The sequence below is a fragment of the Lethenteron reissneri genome, unplaced genomic scaffold (genome assembly GCF_015708825.2).
Source record: "Lethenteron reissneri isolate LAM-NWPU_2019-01 unplaced genomic scaffold, ASM1570882v1 scaffold_1639, whole genome shotgun sequence".
NCBI classification, from domain to species: Eukaryota; Metazoa; Chordata; class Hyperoartia; order Petromyzontiformes; family Petromyzontidae; genus Lethenteron; species Lethenteron reissneri.
In genome coordinates, this window is record NW_026891376.1 from 5,344,371 (window position 1) to 5,369,240 (window position 24,870).

General features: G+C 45.5%; 2 protein-coding genes and 1 long non-coding RNA gene across 6 annotated transcripts in view; 2 read left to right on the plus strand and 1 right to left on the minus strand.

Moving 5' to 3' along the window:
- Positions 1-17,845, plus strand: part of LOC133362981 (uncharacterized) — a 439,193-nt gene extending 421,348 nt beyond the window's left edge. The window contains exon 2 of the mRNA XM_061581961.1: positions 17,599-17,845. The gene's annotated coding sequence lies outside the window, so the exon portion shown is untranslated. The remainder of the gene's footprint in view (positions 1-17,598) is intronic.
- LOC133362986 (uncharacterized) lies at positions 1,654-5,555 on the minus strand. Of its 2 annotated transcripts, XR_009757556.1 has the most exons (4): positions 5,182-5,555; positions 4,542-4,628; positions 2,783-2,866; positions 1,654-1,991 (listed from the first exon to the last, which is right to left on the minus strand). It is a non-coding gene; the product is annotated as an uncharacterized LOC133362986 (long non-coding RNA). The 2 variants fall into 2 exon arrangements; XR_009757555.1 differs by lacking the exon at positions 1,654-1,991 and having other exon boundaries at positions 2,611-2,866.
- A 2,740-nt stretch (positions 17,846-20,585) lies between the features above and the next one.
- The window catches only part of LOC133362979 (NACHT, LRR and PYD domains-containing protein 3-like), a 125,173-nt gene continuing 120,888 nt past the window's right edge, over positions 20,586-24,870 (plus strand). Inside the window, exon 1 of one of the 3 annotated variants that reach the window (XM_061581960.1) lies at positions 20,586-20,748. In XM_061581960.1, the coding sequence (XP_061437944.1) occupies positions 20,625-20,748 (124 nt within the window). In that variant the 5' untranslated portion in view covers positions 20,586-20,624. The remainder of the gene's footprint in view (positions 20,749-24,870) is intronic. The other 2 variants (XM_061581958.1, XM_061581959.1) reach the window with 2 other exon arrangements.

Here is a 24,870-nt window from a genome sequence, read left to right on the forward strand (position 1 = left end):
GCACCAAAAGCTCAATGCGCTGACCAGAGGTGTGGACTCGAGTCATGTGACTTGGACTCGAGTCAGACTCGAGTCATGAATTTGATGACTTCAGACTCGACTTGGACTTGCATAACAATGACTTTGTCCCACCTCTGAGGTGTGGACTCGAGTCATGTGACTTGGACTCGAGTCAGACTCGAGTCATGAATTTGATGACTTCAGACTCGACTTGGACTTGCATAACAATGACTTTGTCCCACCTCTGGCGCTGACACTGGGAGGGGTGGAGTGGGGCCACTGGGAGTCTCTTTGTTTTCGTGTTTCATCATCACCACATACACCACGGCTACCCCCACACACAAGTAAAACACAAATCCCCCATATACAGTACACACAAGGAAACACAGATCCCCCATGTAGCCTACACAGATTGTTGGGGAAAGTGCAGTTAGTGAACACCTATTCAGGCTGACATGGCACATGACGGTGTGGTGTGGTCAGTGCCACGCTCGGCCACCTGTCTCCCCAGTACTGATGTTTACACACTGCGATGGGTACTTGGTTAAGGCTGAATATGCAATAACAAACCTACACCTAATCGCAGAATCTGAATATTTATACTGGAGTAAAATCCAATCAGTGCAGTAGAGACAGGACAGGAAGTTACAACCAACACAAATACACGATAAGAGTGCAAAGTAGAGTGAAGGTGATCAAATTACTTAAATATACAAATGAAACTAAACTCTTTTTTTTATCTTACCAGATAAGGCCCAGAGCTATTATCTAATTTTTCAGAAGCTCGAGGAAGTGGATTATCACGTGAAAATTTATAGCAGCAAAATAATCTAAATGGATGTTTCTAAATGTGGAGAGAAAATCTGGAGAATCCAGAGATAAAATACAAGCGTCCACAGAGAGAACATGCACACTCCAACTATACAGCAGGTGTCAGGGTCGGGATCCAACCCCCGAAATCTTGCATACAAGGCGAGGAAGATGGCATCACACCACCATAAGTGTCACTTAAATAAATACATAAAAGTATGCAAGTTCAACTTGCATCAATTCCCAAGCTTGGGAAAGGCAGTAAAACAACAGCAATAAACATTCCCAGACCACACCTAAACAATGACAGTCTCTCAATAAAATAGTACATAAAAATGTAATTATTGATATATTGTTAAGCATTCCGAGGCTGTTGAAGTGCTGTTATTTGGTATACAGATATATGTATATGCAAAGATTAGAAATATCAAGTGTATTTATTTAGCCAAGTTTTTAACCTGGATAGTTCATTTACAAGTGTAATCTGAGACACCAAAATCGAAAATAAATTAGAGCAATGAAAGAGAATTCAGAGCAAAAACAACTTTTTTGCAAAAAATCGACAACATTACACAATCATTCATAAATTCCTTCTAGCTGAAGTCGACTTGGAAGATTATTTTTAGACCGATTATAGCTCAATTGAAAGTTAAAATACATGAATTATAAATAGATATAGGGTGACTATTGAAGTCATAAATAGACAAGGATATGTGCATGAGTGTGATACATACCCCTATATATGCACATTTACGAAAAACTTTCCTACTCTGTGAAACCATGGTGAGCTGCCAGACCATTTAAAATCCCCGCACCCCCGCATGCCCCCCGCTACCCCTTCCCCACAACCCCCAACAGCGCTTCTAACCACCACATTCATAAATACACTTACACATCAGAATCACCACGCTCATCAGCATTTTGGAGCCGCGTTTACCCTCGGCTCCGTGTGGAGCTCACAGAGAGCTCCCGCTCATTATCGTCTCAGAGTCGGTGTCGCGATAGAAGCTGTGTAGGTGAAATACGCTGGGCTGCTGTGCGAGTCGCGCGTGGGGCAGCTCCGTCTGCTGCAGGGCCAGCACGTCCTCTCAGCTTGTATCTAAATATCCAGGCCTCCTCGGTGAGTCCATTTGCTCCTCAGCTCCTGCTTCCCCTCCTCACTGAAGCCATTGTCCCCCACCCTGCAGCACAGAGAGAGGTCCACGCTGACGCGGGTTCACACGGAGCCTCGGCCAGCTCCCCACAGTTCGAGACCCACGCAGCCCCCACAACAACCACGCTGAAGGTCTCCCCATGCCATGAGAGCTGCTTTACCATACTTCACCACGCAGGTCATTGCAGGTCTGTGACGGCAGGGACTGCAGATCTAGGATCGTAGAATAGTTCAAGGCTAGATTGTGCTGCACACCGCAGTCTTTTGCCCGCAACTTAGCTCTGCTGCCTATAACGCCTGTGGTTATGTGCTGTGGTCAACCATCTAAGCACTATCCAGGCTCAAGCCTGCTTACCTTGCAGATTTGAGATCGGGGGCATTCCCAGTGGTTTGGCCATGTGCCTGCATCTGATATAATATTACATGCACTGGAAAAACATCCACTACTAATCCCACTTCTGACAATGGATCTGATAGCACATAAACGTCATGTGCAGGAGGCCCATTGCCCAAACGTTGCCTTTTCCATATTTGTTCTGTAAAGGCCACAGTGTTACTAACGAATCTAAGTTGTATTCTTGGTTTTTTCGGTAAAGTCACATAGAAGGCAAATAACAAAATAATATAAATAAAATGTTATTGTTAAAATGGGTTATATAATTATTTTTTTAAATGCTTTTTTTTATTCCCCTTCTACGTGACTTTACCGAAAGAACCAAGAATATGAATCCCTGCAGTCACGAAAGCTTTAAATTGGATATCTAAGTTGTTTTGTCTGTAGCAACAGAGTACATGTGAGACACGAGTAGCAGAGCTTACAAGAGTTCCCTCAATGCTTTGTTGGTGATCATGATGTCATGAAGAGCTGGGATCGATTTGTCCGTCAGTGAGCAGACCTGCAGGCTACAGGGAGAAGGAGGCACTGAGTGGGGTGAAATTGGAAAATAAAAAGTGTACACTCACAGGAAATGAAGAGCAACTCAACATCCTTAAATACAATTACAAGGGAGTAAATCTCGTAGAATCAGTTAAACAAAGAGGTAGGGAGTGATTATTGCGGACTCAGCAACGCAACCCTACTTGTCTATTATTTGTTTAATGCGGCTTTGTCCAACACGGCATTTTCCAGGAACATAACACCTCGCATTCGGCGAGGTCTGCCTGTGCGATATATTGCATTAAACATTGCGTTGGACCATGAAAGGCCACTGTAGATACAGGCAGTCAGAATCAAAATCTGAATATTTAAATTGGAGAATCCGATAAAGCTATAAAGCTCATTATCACAGAAGCCCACGCTACCCATTTCGAGGGCCAAGGCTGGTTTAAACTGTATATTGGGTAAGGATAAAAAACAATGTTAAAATGTATAGGAGTCGGCGTATAAGAGTCATTGGTGACTTTATGGCTTTAATAAGGATCATGTTGTTGTTATTTAATGTAAACGTATGGGTGGCCAATTAATGTCAAGCTTGCAGCCGATAGTTATATAAAATTATTATTTTAATTTATAACGATAAACACAGATGATCATCGATTATATCCAGAGCGTGCCTATCTGGCTTCCAACATCTGGTGAAACCGGTAAAACCTCTCCAAAGGCTGTATCATTCCGGCGACCGCCACCATGTGCGTGACAAAACAAGTAGCTATGCTTTTTTTCAGGATCAAACACTATATGCAGTACATTACACACTACATACAACTTAAACAATGAAAATACTGCACGTATATAAATGTTTCATGACTAATAACTACAGTCATAGAAACAGAAAACACACAGTGCGATCTGGCGGAAACTGCGTGCAATTTCGGCGTTCACCAGAACACTCATCTGAAGGCTGCATCAGTCCGGCGATTGTCAAACACAAGTTGTTGTTGTCAAACACAAGTCGTTGTTGTCTAACACAAGTTGTTGTCATACACAAGTTGTTGTCAAACACAAGTCGTTGTTGTCTAACACAAGTTGTTGTCATACACAAGTTGTTGTCAAACACAAGTTGTTGAACAAGAGCGTAGTACGCACATCAGCCCTTGCGGAGTCAATATTGGAGTGGTGAGTGCGGTACAGTAAATACAGTAACTTTTTACAGCAGGATATACATTTTTCTTTGTAGATTTATTTCAGAGATTTTCACATCGCAAACTATTTTAAAACACTAAATATATACAGAACACTTTAAAACATCATTTTCAAAAATATGCAAAAATAAGCTATTTTAAACAATGATGCGATTATCGAGTGTTTTTGAAAATCAGGCACCCCCTTCCCCCCGAATCTGCCAGATAATCGATGCTCTACTGTATTAGCATAATATATTTGAAACAATATCATTGGTTAGAGTATGTAACGTGACAATTGAAATGCTATTGTGATTTAATGGTGGTTTAAAGTGCTGTAATAAGTGTGGCTAATAACTTAATTGATGCACGCAAAAGAAAGTTATAATAGACGTTAAAATACTGTACAACATTATTATGCTATACCGAGTATCTTTGTGTTTTGTGTCCGCATGTGTATATATTTGTTTAGGTGTACTTATATAAGTGTGTGTGCGTGCATCAGGACATTACTCACTATAACATCTCCAAACTCCCTTCTCTCCCCAACATCCCATCCCCTAAAAGTCGGAGGCCGCTGTCTCCGATCTCGTTGTAATTCAGCCTAAACCCGCGTGGACGGGAGAAGGGACAGCGCTGACTCACTGAGCCCACGGGAACCGCGGAGTCAAACACGCGGTGAGTGAGGGACACTCACAATGGTGGTGAACATGACCAGACAACACACGTTCATGAGCAAAGCTGCTCATTGTTTAATGCTTCTGTGTTAGACATTTTATATATAATACAAATATCAGTTTAATCACAATCATCCATTCAATTATACTGCACTGTACCTTTATAATATGAAAAGTGTTTGCGTTAATATAAACCCAAAGTTACAACAGAGGATCACACAAGTACATTTTCATCGAGGAACACAGGGAGACGTTTACAATTAATGTATCTACTAACAATATGAATATTGCTTTAGCCTACTTGTTAAACTAAACAAATGTGTTAAGATGACAGTAAAACATGTTGAAAGTGGACTCGATTAAGCAGGACAGCAAGATTAAATGTGTTCACATTTACATGTTTACTTCAGGACGCGTTGCACCAACAATTAGCACAGTTTGTGCACAGAGCACATGTGAGAAACGAACAGCAGAGCTTACAGGAGAATCTTCAATCCTGTGTTGGCCTTGAGGATGACAACTGAGAGAGGAACCCGACTTGTCTGTCAGTGAACACTGACCCAGGCTGCAGGGAGAGAAGAGACGGTGAGTGGGGGCAGAGAGGATGGGTGGAGGGTCTGGGCACAGAGTGGGGGATGGTGAGAGGTGGTGGTGGTTGATGGGACAGTGGTTGAGAGTCGTGTTTGTGGAGACTGTGCACATATTCTTGGGTATTTCGGTAAAGTCAAGTAGATAGGTTCAAATAAAATAACAAAGATCACAAAAACTACGACGTTTCGATCGCAACACAAGCGATCGTCATCAGGAGAAAAAAGGGCGGGAAAGCTGCTGAGGCAGGCTGTTTTAAAGTTTTGAAATGGGTGTAGTACAAAGGTCATATGGGTGACTACACCCATTTCAAACCTTTAAAGCAGCCTGCCTCAATAGCTTTTTTAATTACACGCTTTCTATTAACTCTGTTGTTGTCGTATCCTCAAATCTTGTAACTCAATTTTAACCCACTTCCCAATGTGGTATCGACTGCAAATTTGGTATACTTATGACTTACTGATGATAATACTATATTCTATCATTATTATTATTATTTTTTAAACATTCTTTATATGTTATGTTTCAGCTTGGGTCTAATTGTCCACGCTCAACTGACGTTGGCTGTAAATCACCACGCCCCTTACGTTGTGGCAGCCTCGCGGCCACTTCCTGGAGTCGTGGAGTTCTGCCATTACGAGTACAGTACATTTCATTAAAGCGTGTTTAAAAAAAAGTATTTTTAAATATTACTTATTTCTCCTGATGACGATTGCTTGTGTTGCGATCGAAACGTCGTAGTTTTTTGTTATTTTATTTGAACCTATCTACGTGACTTTTACCGATTGACCCAAGAATATGAATTCCTGCAATCACAAAAGTTTTAAGTCAAAATTTAATCTATGACGCTAAATACAGATGATCATCGATTATATCGAGTTCATGTTTATCTGGCTTCCAACATCCGGTAAAACCGCTGCAAAGGCTGTACCAGTCAGGCGATTGGCACCATGTGCGTGACAAAACAAGTAGCTGTGCTCTATTTCAGTGCCAAATAATATATACAGTACATTACACACTACATACAACTTAAACAATGAAAATACTGCACGTATATAAATGTTTCATGACTGATAACTACAGTAACAGAAACAGTAAACATACAGTACGATCCAGCGAAAATTGTGTGCAATTTGGCGTTCGCCAGAGCACCGATCTGAAGGCTACATCAGTCAGACTGTCAAACACAAGTTGTTGTTGTCAAACACAAGTTGTTGTTGTCAAACACAAGTTGTTGTTGTCAAACACAAGTTGTTGTTGTCAAACACAAGTTGTTGTTGTCAAACACAAGTTGTTGTTGTCAAACACAAGTTGTTGTTGTCAAACACAAGTTGTTGTTGTCAAACACAAGTTGTTGTTGTCAAACACAAGTTGTTGTTGTCAAACACAAGTTGTTGTTGTCAAACACGAGTTGTTGTCAAACACAAGTAGTTATTGTTAAACACAAGGTGTTGTAAACACAAGTTGTCAAACACAAGTTGTCAAACACAAGTTGTTGTTGTCAAACACAAGTTGTTGTTGTCAAACACAAGTTGTTGTTGTCAAACACAAGTTGTTGTTGTCAAACACAAGTTGTTGTTGTCAAACACAAGTTGTTGTTGTCAAACACAAGTTGTTGTTGTCAAACACAAGTTGTTGTTGTTAAACACGAGTTGTTGTCAAACACAAGTAGTTATTGTTAAACACAAGGTGTTGTAAACACAAGTTGTCAAACACAAGTTGTTGTTGTTAAACACAAGTTGTTGTTAAACACTAGTTGTTGTCAAACACAAGTTGTTGTCGTCAAACACAAGTTGTTGTCAAAAAACACAATTTGTTAAAAAACACAAGCTGTTGTCATCAAACACAAGTTGTCATCAAACACAAGTTGTTGTCATCAAACACAAGTTGTCGTCAAACACAAGTTGTTGACAAGAGCGTAGTACGCACACCACCCCATGCAGAGTCTTCGATATTGGAGTGGTGAGTGCGGTACAGTAAATAGTCACTTTTTACAGCAGGATATCTTTGTATATTTATTTAAGCGATTTTCATATCGCAAACAATTTTAAAAGACTAAATATATATACATAACACCTAAAAACATAATCTTATTCAAGAATCTGCAAAGATAAGCCATTTTAAATAATGACGCGATTATCTGGATATAATCGATGATCTACTGTATTAACATAATATAGTTTTAAACAATATCATTGTTTAGAGTAGGTCATGTGACAATTGTAATTGTATTGTTATTTAATAGTGGTTAAAAGTGCTGGAATAAGTGTGGCTAATAACTTAATTGATGAGTGCATAAAAAAGAAAGTTATAAAAGACGTTAAAATACAACATTATGCTACTAGCTTCTTTGCCCGTCCTAGGACGGAAGCTGTAATATTTACGAACAAAAATGAGCAGAGTATAATTGTATATTGTGTTAATTGAATGGCAGTGAATCTTGCACGAAAGTTTGTCATAAAACACTTCACTGCATTTCACAATAGCACTGTATATAACTGACCTTAAATTTGTTCTAATTCACTGCTCTGATACTTTATTCTCTTCTGCTTTCGGTTGCTGGGGTTCAAATAAATTGGATTGCAGTACAATATCTGAAAAATCACCGAGAAATGTCTATTTAACTAAAATGTAGAAGCATAAATTAGACTTACCTTTTGTTCCAAGTGCTGAAGAAAAAATAAAGACCCCAAATCCACTTTGTTGCTGCGTAGAATTATTTATTAGATTCACTTTCAATAAAAAAAACGTCAAATTGAAAGTGAATTTGCGAAAAATATATATTTCCGCTCGACCTTCTTAATGACGGGGGGTGCGGCATGTGGAGTGACGTCACGCGCGGGACACACATTTCTGGGCTATTATAGTAGTAATACTGTATTCTTAGGTTTTTTCGGTAAAGTCACGTAGGTAAAAAATTTAAAATTAATAAAAGTAAAATAAAATAAAAATCACGACGTTTCGGAGGCAACACAAGCTTCCGTCTTCAGGTGGAACCGTCACAGCCCGACAGCTGTATCAAGTAAATGAGATTACAGGAAATACCACTCCGTATATATAATGGTTGAGGGGGGGGGCATGAATGGCCCACTTTTATTATTATGGTAATAAGGAATGGCCCACTTTTTAAATCCTTTATATTAAGTTTGCTTGCTTGCTTGCGTGCTTGCGTGCTTGCTTGCTTGCTTACGACCATGCAAACCTTTCGGTCGTTTTTTAACCCACTTCCCGTGATCCAATCAAGCTGACATTTTGCACATAGACTCGTTGTGCTAGACAATTAATGTTCGTGAAATTTTTTTTCCAAAATTTTACACTGTTTAGGGAAAACAAATTAAATATTTAATTACCAATTGTTTAATACTGCAGACAATCATCTGACCCATAGGTGGCAGCCATCTCAAGCCAGAGGACGAGAGGACTCTAACCGCCACGCATATAAAGGATTTAGAGTGAAAAACTTTGTTTTAATGGGTTATACTTATTATTAAATCCTTTATATTAAGTTCGCTTGCTTGCTTGCTTGCGTGCTTGCTTGCTTGCTTACGACCGTGCAAATCTTTCGGTCGTTTTTTAACCCACTTCCCGTGATCCAATCAAGCTGACATTTTGCACACAGACTCGTTGTGCGAGACAATTAATGTTCGTGAAAATTTTTTTCTAAAATTTTACAGTGTTTAGGGAAAACAAATTAAATATTTAATTACCAATTGCTTAATACTGGCAGACAATCATCTGACCCATAGGTGGCAGCCATCTCAAGCCAGAGGACGAGAGGACTCTAGCCGCCACGCATATAAAGGATTTATAGTGAAAAACTTTGTTTTTACGGGTTATACTTATTATTATTATTATTATGGTAATAATAATAAAAAGTGGGCCATTCCTGGCCCCCCCCTCAACCATTATATATACGGAGTGGTATCTCTTGTAATCTCTCATTTACTTGATACAGCTGTCGGGCTGTGACGGTTCCACCTGAAGACGGAAGCTTGTGTTGCCTCCGAAACGTCGTGATTTTTATTTAATTTTACTTTTATTAATTTTAATTGTTTACCTACGTGACTTCACCGAAAAAACCTAAAAATATGAATCCTTGCAGTCACGAAAGCTTCAAATCTAGAATTAGTAATACTGTGTTTTGTGTCCACGTGTGTATATATTTGTTTAGGTGTACTTATATAAGTGTGTGTGCATCAGGACATTACTCACTCTAACGTCTACAAACTCCCTTCTCTCCCCAACATCCCGTCCGCTAAAAGTCGGAGGCCGCTGTCTCCGATCTCGTTGTGAGTAACCCAAAACCCGGGTGGACGGGAGAAGGGATAGCGCTGACTCACTGAGCCCACGGGAACCGCGGAGTCAAACACGCGGTGAGTGAGGGACACTCACAATGGTGGTGAACATGACCAGAGCACACACGTTCACGAGCAAAGCTGCTCATTGTTTAATGCTTCTGTGCACTTGGGAGTAAAGGTAACCGCATTGACTTGGGTAACGATTTTACTGGCCGGGATTGCATAACGATACTCATTGTACTCAAAGCATGTAACGAGTGTGCGCGGCGAGAGGTGCCGGCGCGACCATATCGGGTGCCGTTGCGAGCACCGGTGGGTTAACTGGGTAACACGACGCGGAGGCAGGCGGTTAACGGGCGCCTGTACGGTATATAGCCTCCGTGGGAACCATGGCAAGTGGGAGACAGGGCCGGGTTACATTGTCTGATGGTGCCAGTAGGCACGTCACCAAAATTTTATCGGCCCTGGCAGGGTCCCGTCGAGTTGTGGAAATTTGTATGGACCAGAGTATGAGGATTCGGTGGGGTCGCCGATGGTGGCATGTTCACCCGTCGCGGTTAAATAAATATCTTCTTGGTTCTTTCGGTAAAGTCACGTAGAAGGGAAGTAATAAAATAATAAAAATAAAACATAATAAAATAAAATAATTCTCACGACGTTTCGGCCACAACGCAAGCAGCCGTCCTCAGGTGAAGAATGAGACCATGCCAAGCTAGAAGCTTATATATAAGCTGCGTTGGAGGTGGAAGAAAGAGCGCCTTAACAAAAGAATGTGCATATGAAGAGGAATTTAGCATATTCATGGAAAATGCGTAGGAGGTGGGCGGGGGGGTTTCAAAGTCATATTATGCCCATGCATTATGCAGGATCAACAGCACCAAGGGGGGGTGCAGGGATTAGCAGTAACAAAGGAAAGGAATGTTAATGACATGTAGCTGCAGTTACTCAACAACCACGTAGAAAACTAAAGTATAAACTACATAAAAAACTAAAGTATAAATAGCATAGCACCATCAGTATACTTACTATACTCTACACTAAGCTGAGTTACTAACAGCAAGTAATACATTACAATTCTACGTCGTAAAAATTATATAATATGCTTCCATCTAAACTTTATTCTATTGCATCACACGAGCATATACCGTACTATATACTGCCAACATTAAATTATATACTGTATTGCTGTAAACCAACCTATATCTTATACATTTAATATAACACTATGTATTATTCTACCCACCCTAATGTGTGTCGAAATGGTTTATTACGTCCTTCCAATGATTGCTAAGGACGTAATAAACCATTTCGACACACATTAGGGTGGGTAGAATAATACATAGTGTTATATTAAATGTATAAGATATAGGTTGGTTTACAGCAATACAGTATATAATTTAATGTTGGCAGTATATAGTACGGTATATGCTCGTGTGATGCAATAGAATAAAGTTTAGATGGAAGCATATTATATAATTTTTACGACGTAGAATTGTAATGTATTACTTGCTGTTAGTAACTCAGCTTAGTGTAGAGTATAGTAAGTATACTGATGGTGCTATGCTATTTATACTTTAGTTTTTAATGTAGTTTATACTTTAGTTTTCTACGTGGTTGTTGAGTAACTGCAGCTACATGTCATTAACATTCCTTTCCTTTGTTACTGCTAATCCCTGCACCCCCCCTTGGTGCTGTTGATCCTGCATAATGCATGGGCATAATATGACTTTGAAACCCCCCCGCCCACCTCCTACGCATTTTCCATGAATATGCTAAATTCCTCTTCATATGCACATTCTTTTGTTAAGGCGCTCTTTCTTCCACCTCCAACGCAGCTTATATATAAGCTTCTAGCTTGGCATGGTCTCATTCTTCACCTGAGGACGGCTGCTTGCGTTGTGGCCGAAACGTCGTGAGAATTATTTTATTTTATTATGTTTTATTTTTATTATTTTATTACTTCCCTTCTACGTGACTTTACCGAAAGAACCAAGAAGATGAATCCCTGCAGTCACGAAAGCTTTAAATCGAAATTTAAATAAATATGTCGTGCCTTATGATTCGTCATCTCCCATCCCGGAACGGCCTGTATTGGATGTGTCTGACGAGCGTACTGTGCGGCGACGGGAGAACGCACCTCTGCAGTCTACTCCCCGTGTGTCTGCAGGATCGCCATTTTTGAGTCAGGAGACACCCCGGGACACACGTGACCACATTGGGGTCTCATCGAGGAATGGCAGGTGTAACAAAAATGGGCGCACGTTTCTGGCAGGACGTTGCCCCGTGCCCACGGACAGAGATACCCTGCCCCCTGTTCAGTCGAGCCGGGGCGATGGACCGGCCGCAGGATCCCGTTCAAGAAGATTGACTTTTTCATAAAATTTGGGAGACATGGACTTTGGGGATCACGTGCATTGTTGGGTTGTTGTGTGTTGCCGCGTGGCGCGTTGTGTTTAGCCGGGACGGCTAACTTTTTCAACAGGGGGGGGGGGGTGATGTAGGACTTGAAATGTCACGCACCACGCGTTCTGTTGCTAGGGGAGCGAGCAGCGTACAGTGGGAGCAAATGAGGATACAGTTGTTGTGCCAATTAAGGGGTGAGGTCATAAGAGACGCCACAGGTGTTAAGGGTAATTGAGGACGCAGGCCGGTGATTGGTCGAGAGGGTGAGTGGTTTATGGCTGGCGCCGGAGTGGCGACGATAACAAGACGACGTGAGGCTGGGGGCCTGGGGGCGAGTAACGAAGCGGAGGATGAGATAATTAATTGGGGCTGATTGGTTCGGGTATAAAGGCACAGTGACGGGGAGTCTTGGTTGGTGTTGGAGTCGGAGTTGGAGTGGTTGGTGCCCGGGACAGAGACGGAGCAGCAGGGAGCAGGAATAGATGCGATAAGGGTAGACAGAGAGAATACAGATAGGGTAGCAGTGGATAGAGAGAATACAGCGTACGGTAGCAGTGGATAGAGAGAATATAGATAGGGTAGCAGTGGACGGAGCGAGTACTGAGTAGGGTAGCAGCGGAGTAACGGACCTTGGGGGAGAGAGAGAGCGAGCGAAGTCGCGGAGCAAGCGATTGGAGAGATATGGAGTGATGACGAGGAGGAGGTGTGAATTATATGTGTGAATTAAAGAGACGAGAAAGACAAGAAGCTGTCGCATCAGTACCAGTCCTACATATTTATGTAAGCGATTTTGATATCGCAAGCTATTTAAAAACACTATATATACAGAACACCTAAAAATATAATCTTATTCAAGAATATGCAAAAATAAGCCATTATTATATAATGATGCGATTATTTGGTGTTTTTGAAAATCCGGCTGCCGGATAATCGATGATCTACTGTATTAACATAATATAGTTTGAAACAATATCATTGGTTAGGGTAGGTAATGTGACAATTGTAATTGTGTTGTTATTTAATAGTGGTGAAAAGTGTTGTAAAAAGTGAATAAAAAATAAAGTTATAATAGACGTTCCAAAATGTTTTACCTTATACTGAGTATCTTTGTGTTTTGTGTCCGCATATGTGTATATATTTGTTTATGTGTGCTTATATTAGTGTGAGTGCATTAGGACATTACTCACTCTAACATCTCCAAACTCCCTTCTCTCCCCAAAATCCCGTCCGCTAAAAGTCGGAGTCCGCTGTCTCCGATACTGTTGTCACTCAGCCTAAACCCGGGTGGACGGGAGAAGGGACAGCGTTGACTCACTGAGCCCATGGGAGCCGCGGAGTCAAACACGCGGTGAGTGAGGGACACTCACAATGGTGGTGAACATGACCAGAGCACACGCGTTCATGAGCAAAGCTGCTCATTGTTTCATATATAACACAGAAGCATATGCTATTTGTGGCATTCACAATTATTAGTTTACTCACAATCATCCATTCATTTATACTGCACTGTACCTTTATAATCTGAAACTTGTTTGTGTTTATAAAGGTGTTGTTTTGAAAAAAAGACAAAGATCCCCCGTATAGCCTTAACAGACTGTAGGGGCAAGTTCTGTTAGCGAGCACCTATGAAGGCCAGAACGGCACACGAGGGGGTGGGTGGCCTGCACCACACGCCCGACCGCCTTTGTCTCCCCAGTGGCGATGTTTACACACCGCACCAGGTACTCATTTGCCGGGTGTCTGGTGCGCACCGACTTGCCTGTGCTGGAGGATCTTTCTTTGGAGCGTCCGCTGTCGAGGCCTCCTGCTGGGGCGGACCCGGAACACGGGCCCAGCAGTCCCTGGCGTAATGGCCCCGACGGCCGCAGCGGAAGCACTCGACGTCGGAGCGGCGCGCAGCGGGCACCCCGTCCCGACGCGGCCGCACCGGCGGCGCAGCCCGCGGCCCCGGCCCGCTTCGGGCCGGCCACGGAGCAGAGGCAGCCGACAACTCCTTCTGGCCGCTCCCATCCGGCACGTACACGGCCTTTGTAGGGTCCCACCCTACGGCACCCCCATCGACGACAGGACCGCCCGTCCACGCCGTGACCTGTTTCCAGCGGCGGAGATTAAACTGGGCGTCCAGACACTTGGCCGCGGCCCGGGACGTGAGCTTTTCGTGACCGCACGCCGGCATAGGAATGCCAAGATCTCGGGACAACTCCAACATCTTCCCCAGGATGAGAGGTTCCAGCAGGTCAGGATCCGTCTCTGGGTAAGCGGCCATAGCGAGTTCCAACACGGCGCCCCTATACGCCACAGGTGACTCCTCAGGTGCGCGTTGCCGTTGCACGAATCGGCGATGGGCGTCATCCGGTGGCTCGTACGCGTCCGCCATTTCATCGAACACCCCTCGCAGAGTCTTCTTCTTCGCAGCTTTTATAGAGCGAAAAAAACGAACGGACTCATCATCAAGAAGAGTCGGAAGCACCTCCAGTGCCTCAGCGTCCGTCCACCTCGCTGTACGTACCGCCGCCAAAAATCTACAGGCGAACGCACTCCAATCGCCCCCGATGGAGAATTCTTTGACGGTTGTTAGGTGACGACTGCGACTCCTTGGCTTGCTTCCTTCCGCCGCTGACTCTTCCGGTGGTAAATTCAACAAGGCGTCGCAACGCGGTGTCGACAAGATGGCGGACGACCGTCGCGGCGGTCCCAAAATGGCGGCTTCCCGCTTTCCGTGGTGCGCCACGCCCAAGATGGCGTCTTCGCGCCGCGTGGCCGATGGCGGCGCCATCGAAGACGACCCAGGCTCCTGCCGATCACCACCATCACCTTCCAACGCCGCCCTTGGCGTGACAAGGTCACACAACTGTGTGATGACGTTTTTGAGAGTTACCAGTTGCTCCGCCATCTGGATCCATCTTAAATCAGCGTCCTTTGGAGCAGATGGGTCCGACGACGCGGCAACCTCCTCGACCCCCGGACCCTCACGGATCTCTTCCTCTGCCGAAGTCAAGCCGACTGCCAGAGGAAGATCGTCGTCGTCGGAAGATGAAGCCGACGCCGGAGATGGAATATTCTTTTTCCTCAATTGTTTCGCCATGCCGTTTCACTTCTGACTCCAGTGTAATAAAAGGACTCAGACGCTTCTCTCTGACTTCGTGTCCTTTATTGGGTTCTTGTCTTCTCCCACACGGCACTCTCTTATAGACACTGTATTCGTAGCCCCCGGCTGCTGTCGCTATTGTAGCCTCCTTCCTCTCCCCGCAGACTCTCTCCTTTCTCTATTGTAACCTCCGTCCTCTCCCTGCAGACTCGCTGCTGACTTCCTATGCAGATCCCCGCTGCTTACTCTATATGCAGACCTTCTTGGCTGCTACTCCGTGTGCAGACCCGCTGCTGACTCTGTATGCAGCCCCGCTGCTGACTGCAGCCTCCTCGCTGCTTCGGGTCGGTCACCGCTGGCCGACGGTGCCGATCCTCGCTCCCTCGTGCCCGTGGCGATCTCGCCACCCTCCGCTTTCGCCCTTCGTGGCCTCTCTCGTTCCTGGTCCCCCGTCACTCCCTCCTCTTCCGGTTCCCCTCCCTCTATAGCTTAACCCCTCTCCCCCCACGTGACCTAACTCCTCCCCTCATGACGTCACCTCCGGAGGGCCGTTTACGCCCGCATTACACGTTTATGGAAATGGTGGGAAAGTCGTTGGCACATTCCATTACTAAGTGACCTGGGTTCAATATCTGGTAACAGCATCAGTGGTGAGTGATATAACACGTTCCTTCGGAGTGGGCAGGTAGGAACTTGGTTGGACAGCATGGCGTTCGGGAGGGTGGGGGGCAGTTGGATGAGTGGGCATGTTGACCCTTCCCCCCCACCCTCCCCGACATCGTCAACCAATCGCAGCGTAGCTTGGTGTTCGGTGGGGAGGTGCATGGGTGGGCGGAATTCCGGATATGCACGACAGACAGACACATAATCCCTGGTGGGCAGTGTGGAACCTGTTGTTCCTACCTGTATAACACTCTAGGTAACTAAGACTCACACACACACATACACTCACTCTCACACTCTGAGACTCACACACTCACTCTCAGACTCACACACACTCACTCTCAGACTCACACACACTCATTCTCAGACTCACACACACATGCACTCACGCTCACACTTTCAGACTCACACACACACATACACTCACCCTCACACTCTCAGACTCTCACACACACACACTCACTCTCACACTCTCAGACTCACACAAACACTCACTCTCACACTCTCAGACTCACACACACACACTCACTCTCTCAGACTCACACACACACTCACTCTCAGACTCGCACACATACACTCACTCTCAGACTCACACACACATGCACTCACTCTCAGACTCACGCACACACACTCTCACACTTTTAGACTCACTCACACACGCTCACACTCTCAGACTCACACACACTCATGCTCACACTCTCAGACTCGCACACACACACACTCACGCTCACACACACTCACGCTCACACACACACACTTTCAGACTCACACACACACTCTCATACTCTCAGACTCGCACACACATACACTCACGCTCACACACACACTTTCAGACTCACACACTCTCATACTCTCAGACTCGCACACACATACCCTCCCTCTCACACTCTCAGACTCACACTCACACACACTCTCACCCTCTCAGACTCTCACACACACACTCACGCTCACACTCTGAGACTCACACAAACACACTCACTCTTACACTCTCAGACACACACACACACTCACGCTCACACTCTCAGACTCACACACTCACTCTCAGACTCACACACACACTCACATCTCACACTCTCAGACTCACACACACACTCACATCTCACACTCTCAGACTCACGCACACACACTCACACTTTTAGACTCACACACACACACACTCTCACACTCTCAGACTCACACACACACACACTCACGCTCACACTCTCAGCCTCACACACACACTCACTCTCAGACTTACACACACACTCACTCTCACACTCTGAGACTCACACACACACACTCACTCTCAGACTCACACACACACTCACCTCTCACACTCTCAGACTCACACACACACTCACCCTCACACTCTCAGACACACACACACACCCTCACACTCTCAGACTCACACTCACTCACTCACCCTCACACTCTCAGACACACACACTCACTCTCACACTCTCAGACTCACACATACTCACTCTCACACTCTCAGATTCACACACAAAGACAAAGACAAAGATCCCCCGTATAGCCTTAACAGACTGTAGGGGCAAGTGCTGTTAGCGAGCACCTATGAAGGCCGGAACGGTACACGAGGGGGTGGGTGGCCAACACCACGCCCGACCGCCTTTGTCTCCCTAGTGGCGATGTTTACACACCGCACCAGGTACTCATTTAAGGCTGAGTCGACCTAGGGGAGGCCCAGGACCGGTTCAGATAATCGTCACTGGTGTTAGCCGTGAGCGGGAATCGAACCCGGGTCGCCAGATTCATAGCGCAGCGCGCTAACCGCTACACTACCGCTCCCCACAAGTGCACCTTGAGGCCACGTGAAGTGTCGAACGCCCGCTGGCAGGAGGTCAGGGGCAGACCCAGGTGCCACGGGTCGACTGACCGAGATGACCGAGATGACTGGCTGATGCACCACCTGTGCCCCCTACTGTACCAACTTGCTGTGCTTTAGCCACCCGGCGCTCCGCTCGTTGTTGTGAGCGTCGCTCCTCCGCCCTCCGTTGTTGTTGGAGGGCGACTGCCTCCAACTGCCCAGTAGCGTCCTTCACGAGCCTCCTCCACTGAGGCCGATCTTGACACCGCTGGTACCAGTCATCGGCAAGTCCACTTAGCTCCACGTCCTCCTGTACCGCATCACTCCATCTCTTCTCCAGCCCGTGCCGTGCCCGTTTAGCCCCCTCGATCTGGCCGAACAAAAGTTGTTTAGGCATGCGGTGGCTGGGCATGCGGGCTACATGACCCAGCCAACGCAGCCTTGCCTGCCGGAGGAGCTCACTGATGGGACTTTGCCCAGATCTTTCAAGGACTTGTGAGCTCCTCACACAATCCAGCCTGGTTAAACCCAGGATGGATTGTAGGCAGGCCAGCCTAAATGTTTCCAACCGGCGAAGATGCTCCATTAGGGGGGTCCACGTTTCGCAAGCGTAGAGAAGGGAGGGAATGACCGTGGCCGAGAAGACCTGAAGCTTCGTGCGGAGTGACAGACCAGGTAGCTTCCACACAGCGTTACGCAACCGATGAAAAGATATTGCCGCTCGATTGATTCGGAGTGAGACCTCTGCTGATAAACTGGAGCCGGTCATAAGCACACTGCCCAGGTATGGGAAACTCTCCACTCCAACAAAAAAGTAACCTGCAGCGCCACACCTATTACCATCATTAGAGGAAAAAACGGTGATCCAATCTCTGACCCCCAGGAACAGGTTTGCAGATTTGCTGAGCATTTCTGTGAGGTCCTGGGGGAGGGAAAATCTCTCAGCCAGGAAAACATCATGGCACAAAGTGGGGATCACCCTGCTGAGGCTGCGGTGCCTCAAATATTGGAAGAGGTCATCCCCTGTGAGTGGCTGGCTGAGGTGCCAGCTGTTGAGGAAGTACTGAGGGTGATCCGGCGTCTGAGACCAGGAAAGGCACCGGGCAGAGATGATCTCCCAAGCGAAATGCTGAGGGAGGGTGGCGTTTGTGCACAGACTGCCCTATATGACATCATAACAACAGTCTGGACCGCTGGACGGGTTCTGCAGGACTGGAAGGATGCCCTGGTGGTCCCCCTCTCTAAGAAGGGGGACCGTACCGACTGTAACAACTACAGGGGCATCTCACTCCTCAGTGTGCCGGGTAAGGTCCTGGCAAGGATTATTCAACATCGTCTTGCTAGGCACGCTGAGGAGAGGCTTGCGGAGCCCCAATGCGGTTTCAGGAAAGGGCGGTCCTGCACAGATGCCATTTTTTCTGTCCGTCTGCTACAGCAGAGGTGTAGGGAATTCCAAACAGACCTACATCTCTGCTTTATTGACCTGGTCAAGGCCTATGATACCATCAGTAAGACTGGGCTCTGGGTTGTTATTCGTGCTTTCGGAGTCCCTGACCCTCTGCTCACGATCATTAAGGACCTTCATGATGGTGAGCGGGCCTGGGTAAAACTACGTGGCCGGGAGTCGGAGCCTTTCCCTGTACACCTTGGGGTGCGACAGGGATGTCCTCTGGCTCCCACATTATTTAACATCTATTTCGACTGCGTAGTTCGTGAAGCCTTCAATAGCTGTACCGGGGGAATTTCCATTTGGTACAGATATAATGGGAGGCTGATCGACGCCCAGGTGCGATCAAGGGATGGCTCCCTATTGGTCAACCACGTTATGTATGCCGATGATTTGGTAATAGCTGCTCATTCAGAAGAGGAGTTGGAGACGCTGCTGCTGAGACTGGAGCGTGCCACTAAGAGGTGGGGCCTTACCATCAGCCCCACCAAAACTAAGCACCTGCCTGGGTATTTTGTACACACATACACTCACTCTCACACACACACACACTCACTCTCACACTCTCAGACTCACACACACACTCTCACACTGTCAGACTCACACACACACTCAGCGCGCCGTGCAGGGGGGGGGGGCAGTTGGATGAGTGGGCGTGTTTACTTTTTTCCCACCCTCCCCGACATCCTCAGCCCCCTTAACTATCGGCCCCTCCCCCTTGCTTAGGCACCTCCCCTTACCCCCCTCCCTCAGGCCCCTCCGCTGACCCCCCCTCCCTTAGGCCCCTCCCCTGACCAACCCCCCATATCCTTAGGCCCCTCCCCTAATCCCCCTTCCCTTAGGCCCCTCCCCTCTCCGTACCCGGCAGTAGGTCTCCACCAATCAAAGAGCTGTTTGTATTATATATATATATTTATTTATGCACGACAGACAGACAGACAAAAATCCCTGGTGGGCAGTGTGGAACATTGTTCCTACCTGTATTATATATGTGTATAGACTAAATCACAAGAATAATAAAAGCAAATTCCATGTAAAACAAAATTGCATTATAATAAATTACTGTTGAAGGCAAATTTTAAAATAGCACTATAAAAGCATCTTAAAAGTAGTTTTAAAAGGTGAATGTTTAGATTTAACTTAAAACTGCTTAATGATTGTGAAGCCCTGGCAAATAATAATTGAAAAATAAAGTAATAAATGATCAAGTGTAACACTTACCTTATTGGTTCTTTCGGTAAAGTCACGTAGAAGGGAAGTAATAAAATAATAAAAATAAAACATAATAAAATAATTCTCACGACGTTTCGGCCACAACGCAAGCAGCCGTCCTCAGGTTTTCACACACATACGGCTGCTTGCGTTGTGGCCGAAACGTCGTGAGAATTATTTTATTATGTTTTATTTTTATTATTTTATTACTTCCCTTCTACGTGACTTTACCGAAAGAACCAAGAAGATGAATCCCTGCAGTCACGAAAGCTTTAAATCGAAATGTAACACTTACCACAAAAAAAGAACCACAGTGCTTGCAGGTACCACCCTTCTCAACCCCCACCCTTCCCCCCCACTCACCCTTGAACACCCCCCTCCCCTCTCCTTCCTGCTGCGACTGGAGGAGACTTCTTGATGCCACTGCTGGCGTCAGGGCCTGAGGCTGAGAAAGCAGCAGAGGAGGCGACACGGCGAGCCGGGCCGCGTCTGCGCGTGTCAGGGGCGAGACACGCGGGCGACTCAACACTTCACAGCGAGGGTGAGTGTGGGGAGTTTGTGGTGCGTGGGGGGCAATGTGTGGTGTGGTGCAGACTATAAACTGCCTGTGTAGGCTATACGGCAGATTTATGTTTGGTGGATTAATCTCTCTGTGTGTGTGGAAGACGGTGTAGCACGTGTGAGTGTATGTGCGGTGTCTCTTGAGCAAAGTCACTGTGTGTACCTAAAATAAGTATTGGGGGAGACAAAGGCGGTCCCACGTGGTTCTGAATACCCACCCTATCGTGTGCAATTACGGCCTTTATAGGGGTTCAATAAGAGTACTGCCCCACCAGTCTGTAGAGCTATATGGGGGATGTTTGTGCTGGAGCTCATGCTGTAGGTGTAGAAGACGTGCGACCGTGGATCCTCTGTAGGGAGCGCGCGTCTGCTGTGGGTAGCGTGGAGCTGCACGAGCGAGACACCGACGCAGATATTCCCTTCACGAGTCACGAGACACGCGCTGGAAAGCAATCGCGCTGAAGTGAGGATGGGTGGATGAAGCGAGCACCACCTTGGTGTGCTTGGCTTGTACGTTCAGTCGTGATTCATTATTTTAATCCACCGTGTCATGGCAGTTTTCAATTTCTCTGGTATCCTTAATTGCACTTTTTTATTATTCCAAAAATATTTCACCTGCAAATTCTATTGAGATTGAATGTCTCATGCGCAAGGATGCCCAGGGCATCTGGGCTGGAACAGTTGCCCAGTGCTAGGCGCACTGCACGACGAACCTTTGGCCTAAAATCAAAGGCGAGTGACAAATGAATCAGACCTGCCCCCCTCGCTTTGCCAACCTGCACTCGCCAGCGTGGTGAAGTATAGCAAAGCAAGAAACCACACGACCGACAGGGCTTCGGGTGCCCATTATCCAGCAGGGCTTTACTTCATTATCATATCCAGGTGTGGTTGTGGATTTGATTATTTTTCTTTAGTTGTCTCTGTGCATATGCAACTTGGCGAGATGTCACGGTTTTTGTTGTTGATTCGATTGGCTCATACCTCCCTGTTCACAGATATTGTCAATCAGGGCTGAGGTCAATTACTCGTGCCCAGTCAGTCAAGTGAGAAAGCGATATCCCCCACTGTCCCCTTCCCATGGTGCTGCCTATGGGACTCATTCTTATGTAGAAGCTCGAGTTCACAATGCGATATAATCGAGTGCAGCCTACCTCGCTGTAACTGTTTAAATGAGAGTTAAATTAGATCTTCATCATGGGTGCCATTAAACTGGGAGTCTTGTCATTCATAGCACAGTACTAAATCTATTCCGTCTCACTTGTTTTTTTCATTGGTAAATATGAGGTCTTGGTGATCAAATACATGATTGCCCTCGCCGTCTTCAAGATCATCCATGGACTCGCCCCTGCCTGCCTCTCCGTCTCATGGGGCGCCATGGGGGCGAGACGTTATCTCCCTAGCCTGGTATGCATGAGGTCGTGGGTTTGGTCCCGACCCTGACGCCTGTTGTATATTTGGAGTTTGCATTTCTCCCCTTGGCCACGTGAATTTTTCTTCGGATCTTCCAGTTTTTCCCTCCACATTTAGAATCATGCATTTAGATTATTTAGTTGCTATAAATTTACACATGTTAAGCCACTTCGTTGAGCTATCATTTGTTGTCAGGTAGCTTCTCAGTGGGTTTTACCTGATAAATATTTAAAAAACAATATTCAATCCACTCCTTCAGCCTTGCTTTCCTCTATCGCCCCTCTCATCGCTGTCTACTCCCCTCCGTCCTCTCTGCCCAGCAACTAAGGGAGATTTTAGTCAAACTTGACTCATTAGCAGGGCACTTATTCACCCCTTCTGGCACAATTCTCTGAGCCTGTCTCTCTCGCCATCCACCCACTTCTCCTATGCCCATCACTGTCTGTTCTCTCTGTATGAATGTATGCAGTCGATAAACGCCTCCTTGTTCCCCATGCTACTTGTCTGATTGTTGTGCACTGCATGTTGAGATGCAGATATATTCGAGATGCTCTGTAAATGCACTCTCGATTGTATTATTTTCCACCCTGCTCTCTCCACTGCCTGTGTGTGACAAGGCTGGACGGGCCACATTCCGAGCTTGACGCAAATTGAGTTGTTGTGCCTTGGGCGTAAACATCAGTGGGTGTCCATTTGTCATTTTTTCTCTCAAATATTGTAGATGCTTGTGCTGTATGAAAGCGCTCGTGACTGAGCCCATGCCCCGTATCCCTCCCATTACATTCTCCCCTCGTACTATTTGACTGCTCAGCAGATCAGCAGAAAATTTCAGTCAACTCTGTATATCAAGACTTTCTCGAGGCGAATTTTTGCTGGTCAAATCCAGAAGAGTGCGGAGAGGTATGGTTCAACAACCTTTACGACTGCGACGGCATGGGGAGGACTGCCTGCAGCAGTATATTTTAAAATACTTCATTATTACTGCAGCAGCAGCAGCAAACTGCAGCTTCCTTTTGATGCTGTTAATCCTGCATAATGCACATGCATATGTAGTACTAATCACATTCCTGCATTTCCCATAAATATGCTAAATTCCTCTTGATATGCAAATTCCTTTGTCAAGGCGCCCAGCTTATATATATGCTCCAAGCTCGTGTGCTGTTTCATTCAGACTCTGTCGCCTCGACGGACCTGGTTTTCACCTGAGGACGGCTGCTTGCGTTGTGGCCGAAACGTCGTGAGAATTATTTTATTGTGTTTTATTTTTATTATTTTATTACTTCCTTTCTACGTGACTTTACCGAAAGAACCAAGAAGATACTTCATTATTCTTCTTGGTTCTTTCGGTAAAGTCACGTAGAAGGGAAGTAATAAAATAATAAAAATTAAAATAAAACATAATAAAATAATTATCATGACGTTTCGGCCACAACGCAAGCAGCCGTCCTCAGGTGAGAATTATTTTATTATGTTTTATTTTTATTTTTATTATTTTATTACTTCCCTTCTACGTGACTTTACCGAAAGAACCAAGAAGATGAATCCCTGCAGTCACGAAAGCTTTAAATCGAAATACTTCATTATTGTTGTTGGAAGAAGGAAGTCACTGATGTATAATATCTATCTTCTTGGTTCTTTCGGTAAAGTCACGTAGAAGGGAAGTAATAAAATAATAAAAATAAAACATAATAAAACAATTCTCACGACGTTTCGGCCACAACGCAAGCAGCCGTCCTCAGGTGAAAACCAGGTCCGTCGAGGCGACAGAGTCTGAATGAAACAGCACACGAGCTTGGAGCATATATATAAGCTGGGCGCATTGACAAAGGAATTTGCATATCAAAAGGAATTTAGCATATTTATGGGAAATGCAGGAATGTGATTAGTACTGCATATGCATGTGCATTATGCAGGATTAACAGCATCAAAGGGAGCTGCAGTTACTGCTGCTGCAGCAGTTGCTGCTGCTGCTGCAGTTTCTGCTGCTGCTGCAGTTGCTGCTGCTGCTGCACTTGCTGCTGCTGCTGCACTTGCTGCTGCTGCTGCACTTGCTGCTGCTGCTGCAGTTGCTGCCTTATCCATTTTAATATAACACTATGTATTATTCTACCCACCCTAATGTGTATCATACTGCTATATGTTTACTGTACAATTACGACACCATACATTACTCTGCACACTGCACCATGCCAGTGAGTGGAACGCGGTCTGAAAGTCACCGTAAACGTGAACACAATCAGTTAAGATCCGAAATGGTTTATTACGTCCTTCCAATGATTGCTAAGCCAGAATCCATCTTCTCGGTTGAAATTGTCTCTGTGTTTGTATATGTGGATCGCCTCATGAACGAATCTCTCATGATAGCCAGATGGCTTGCAGAGAACCTCTGTCTTGGAGAAGTCAATGTCATGTGAGCCCACTGAATTGTAACAGTGATCTGCCACGGCTGAGGTTACAATTCAGTGGGCTCACATGACATTGACTTCTCCAAGACAGAGGTTCTCTGCAAGCCATCTGGCTATCATGAGAGATTCGTTCATGAGGCGATCCACATATACAAACACAGAGACAATTTCAACCGAGAAGATGGATTCTGGCTTAGCAATCATTGGAAGGACGTAATAAACCATTTCGGATCTTAACTGATTGTGTTCACGTTTACGGTGACTTTCAGACCGCGTTCCACTCACTG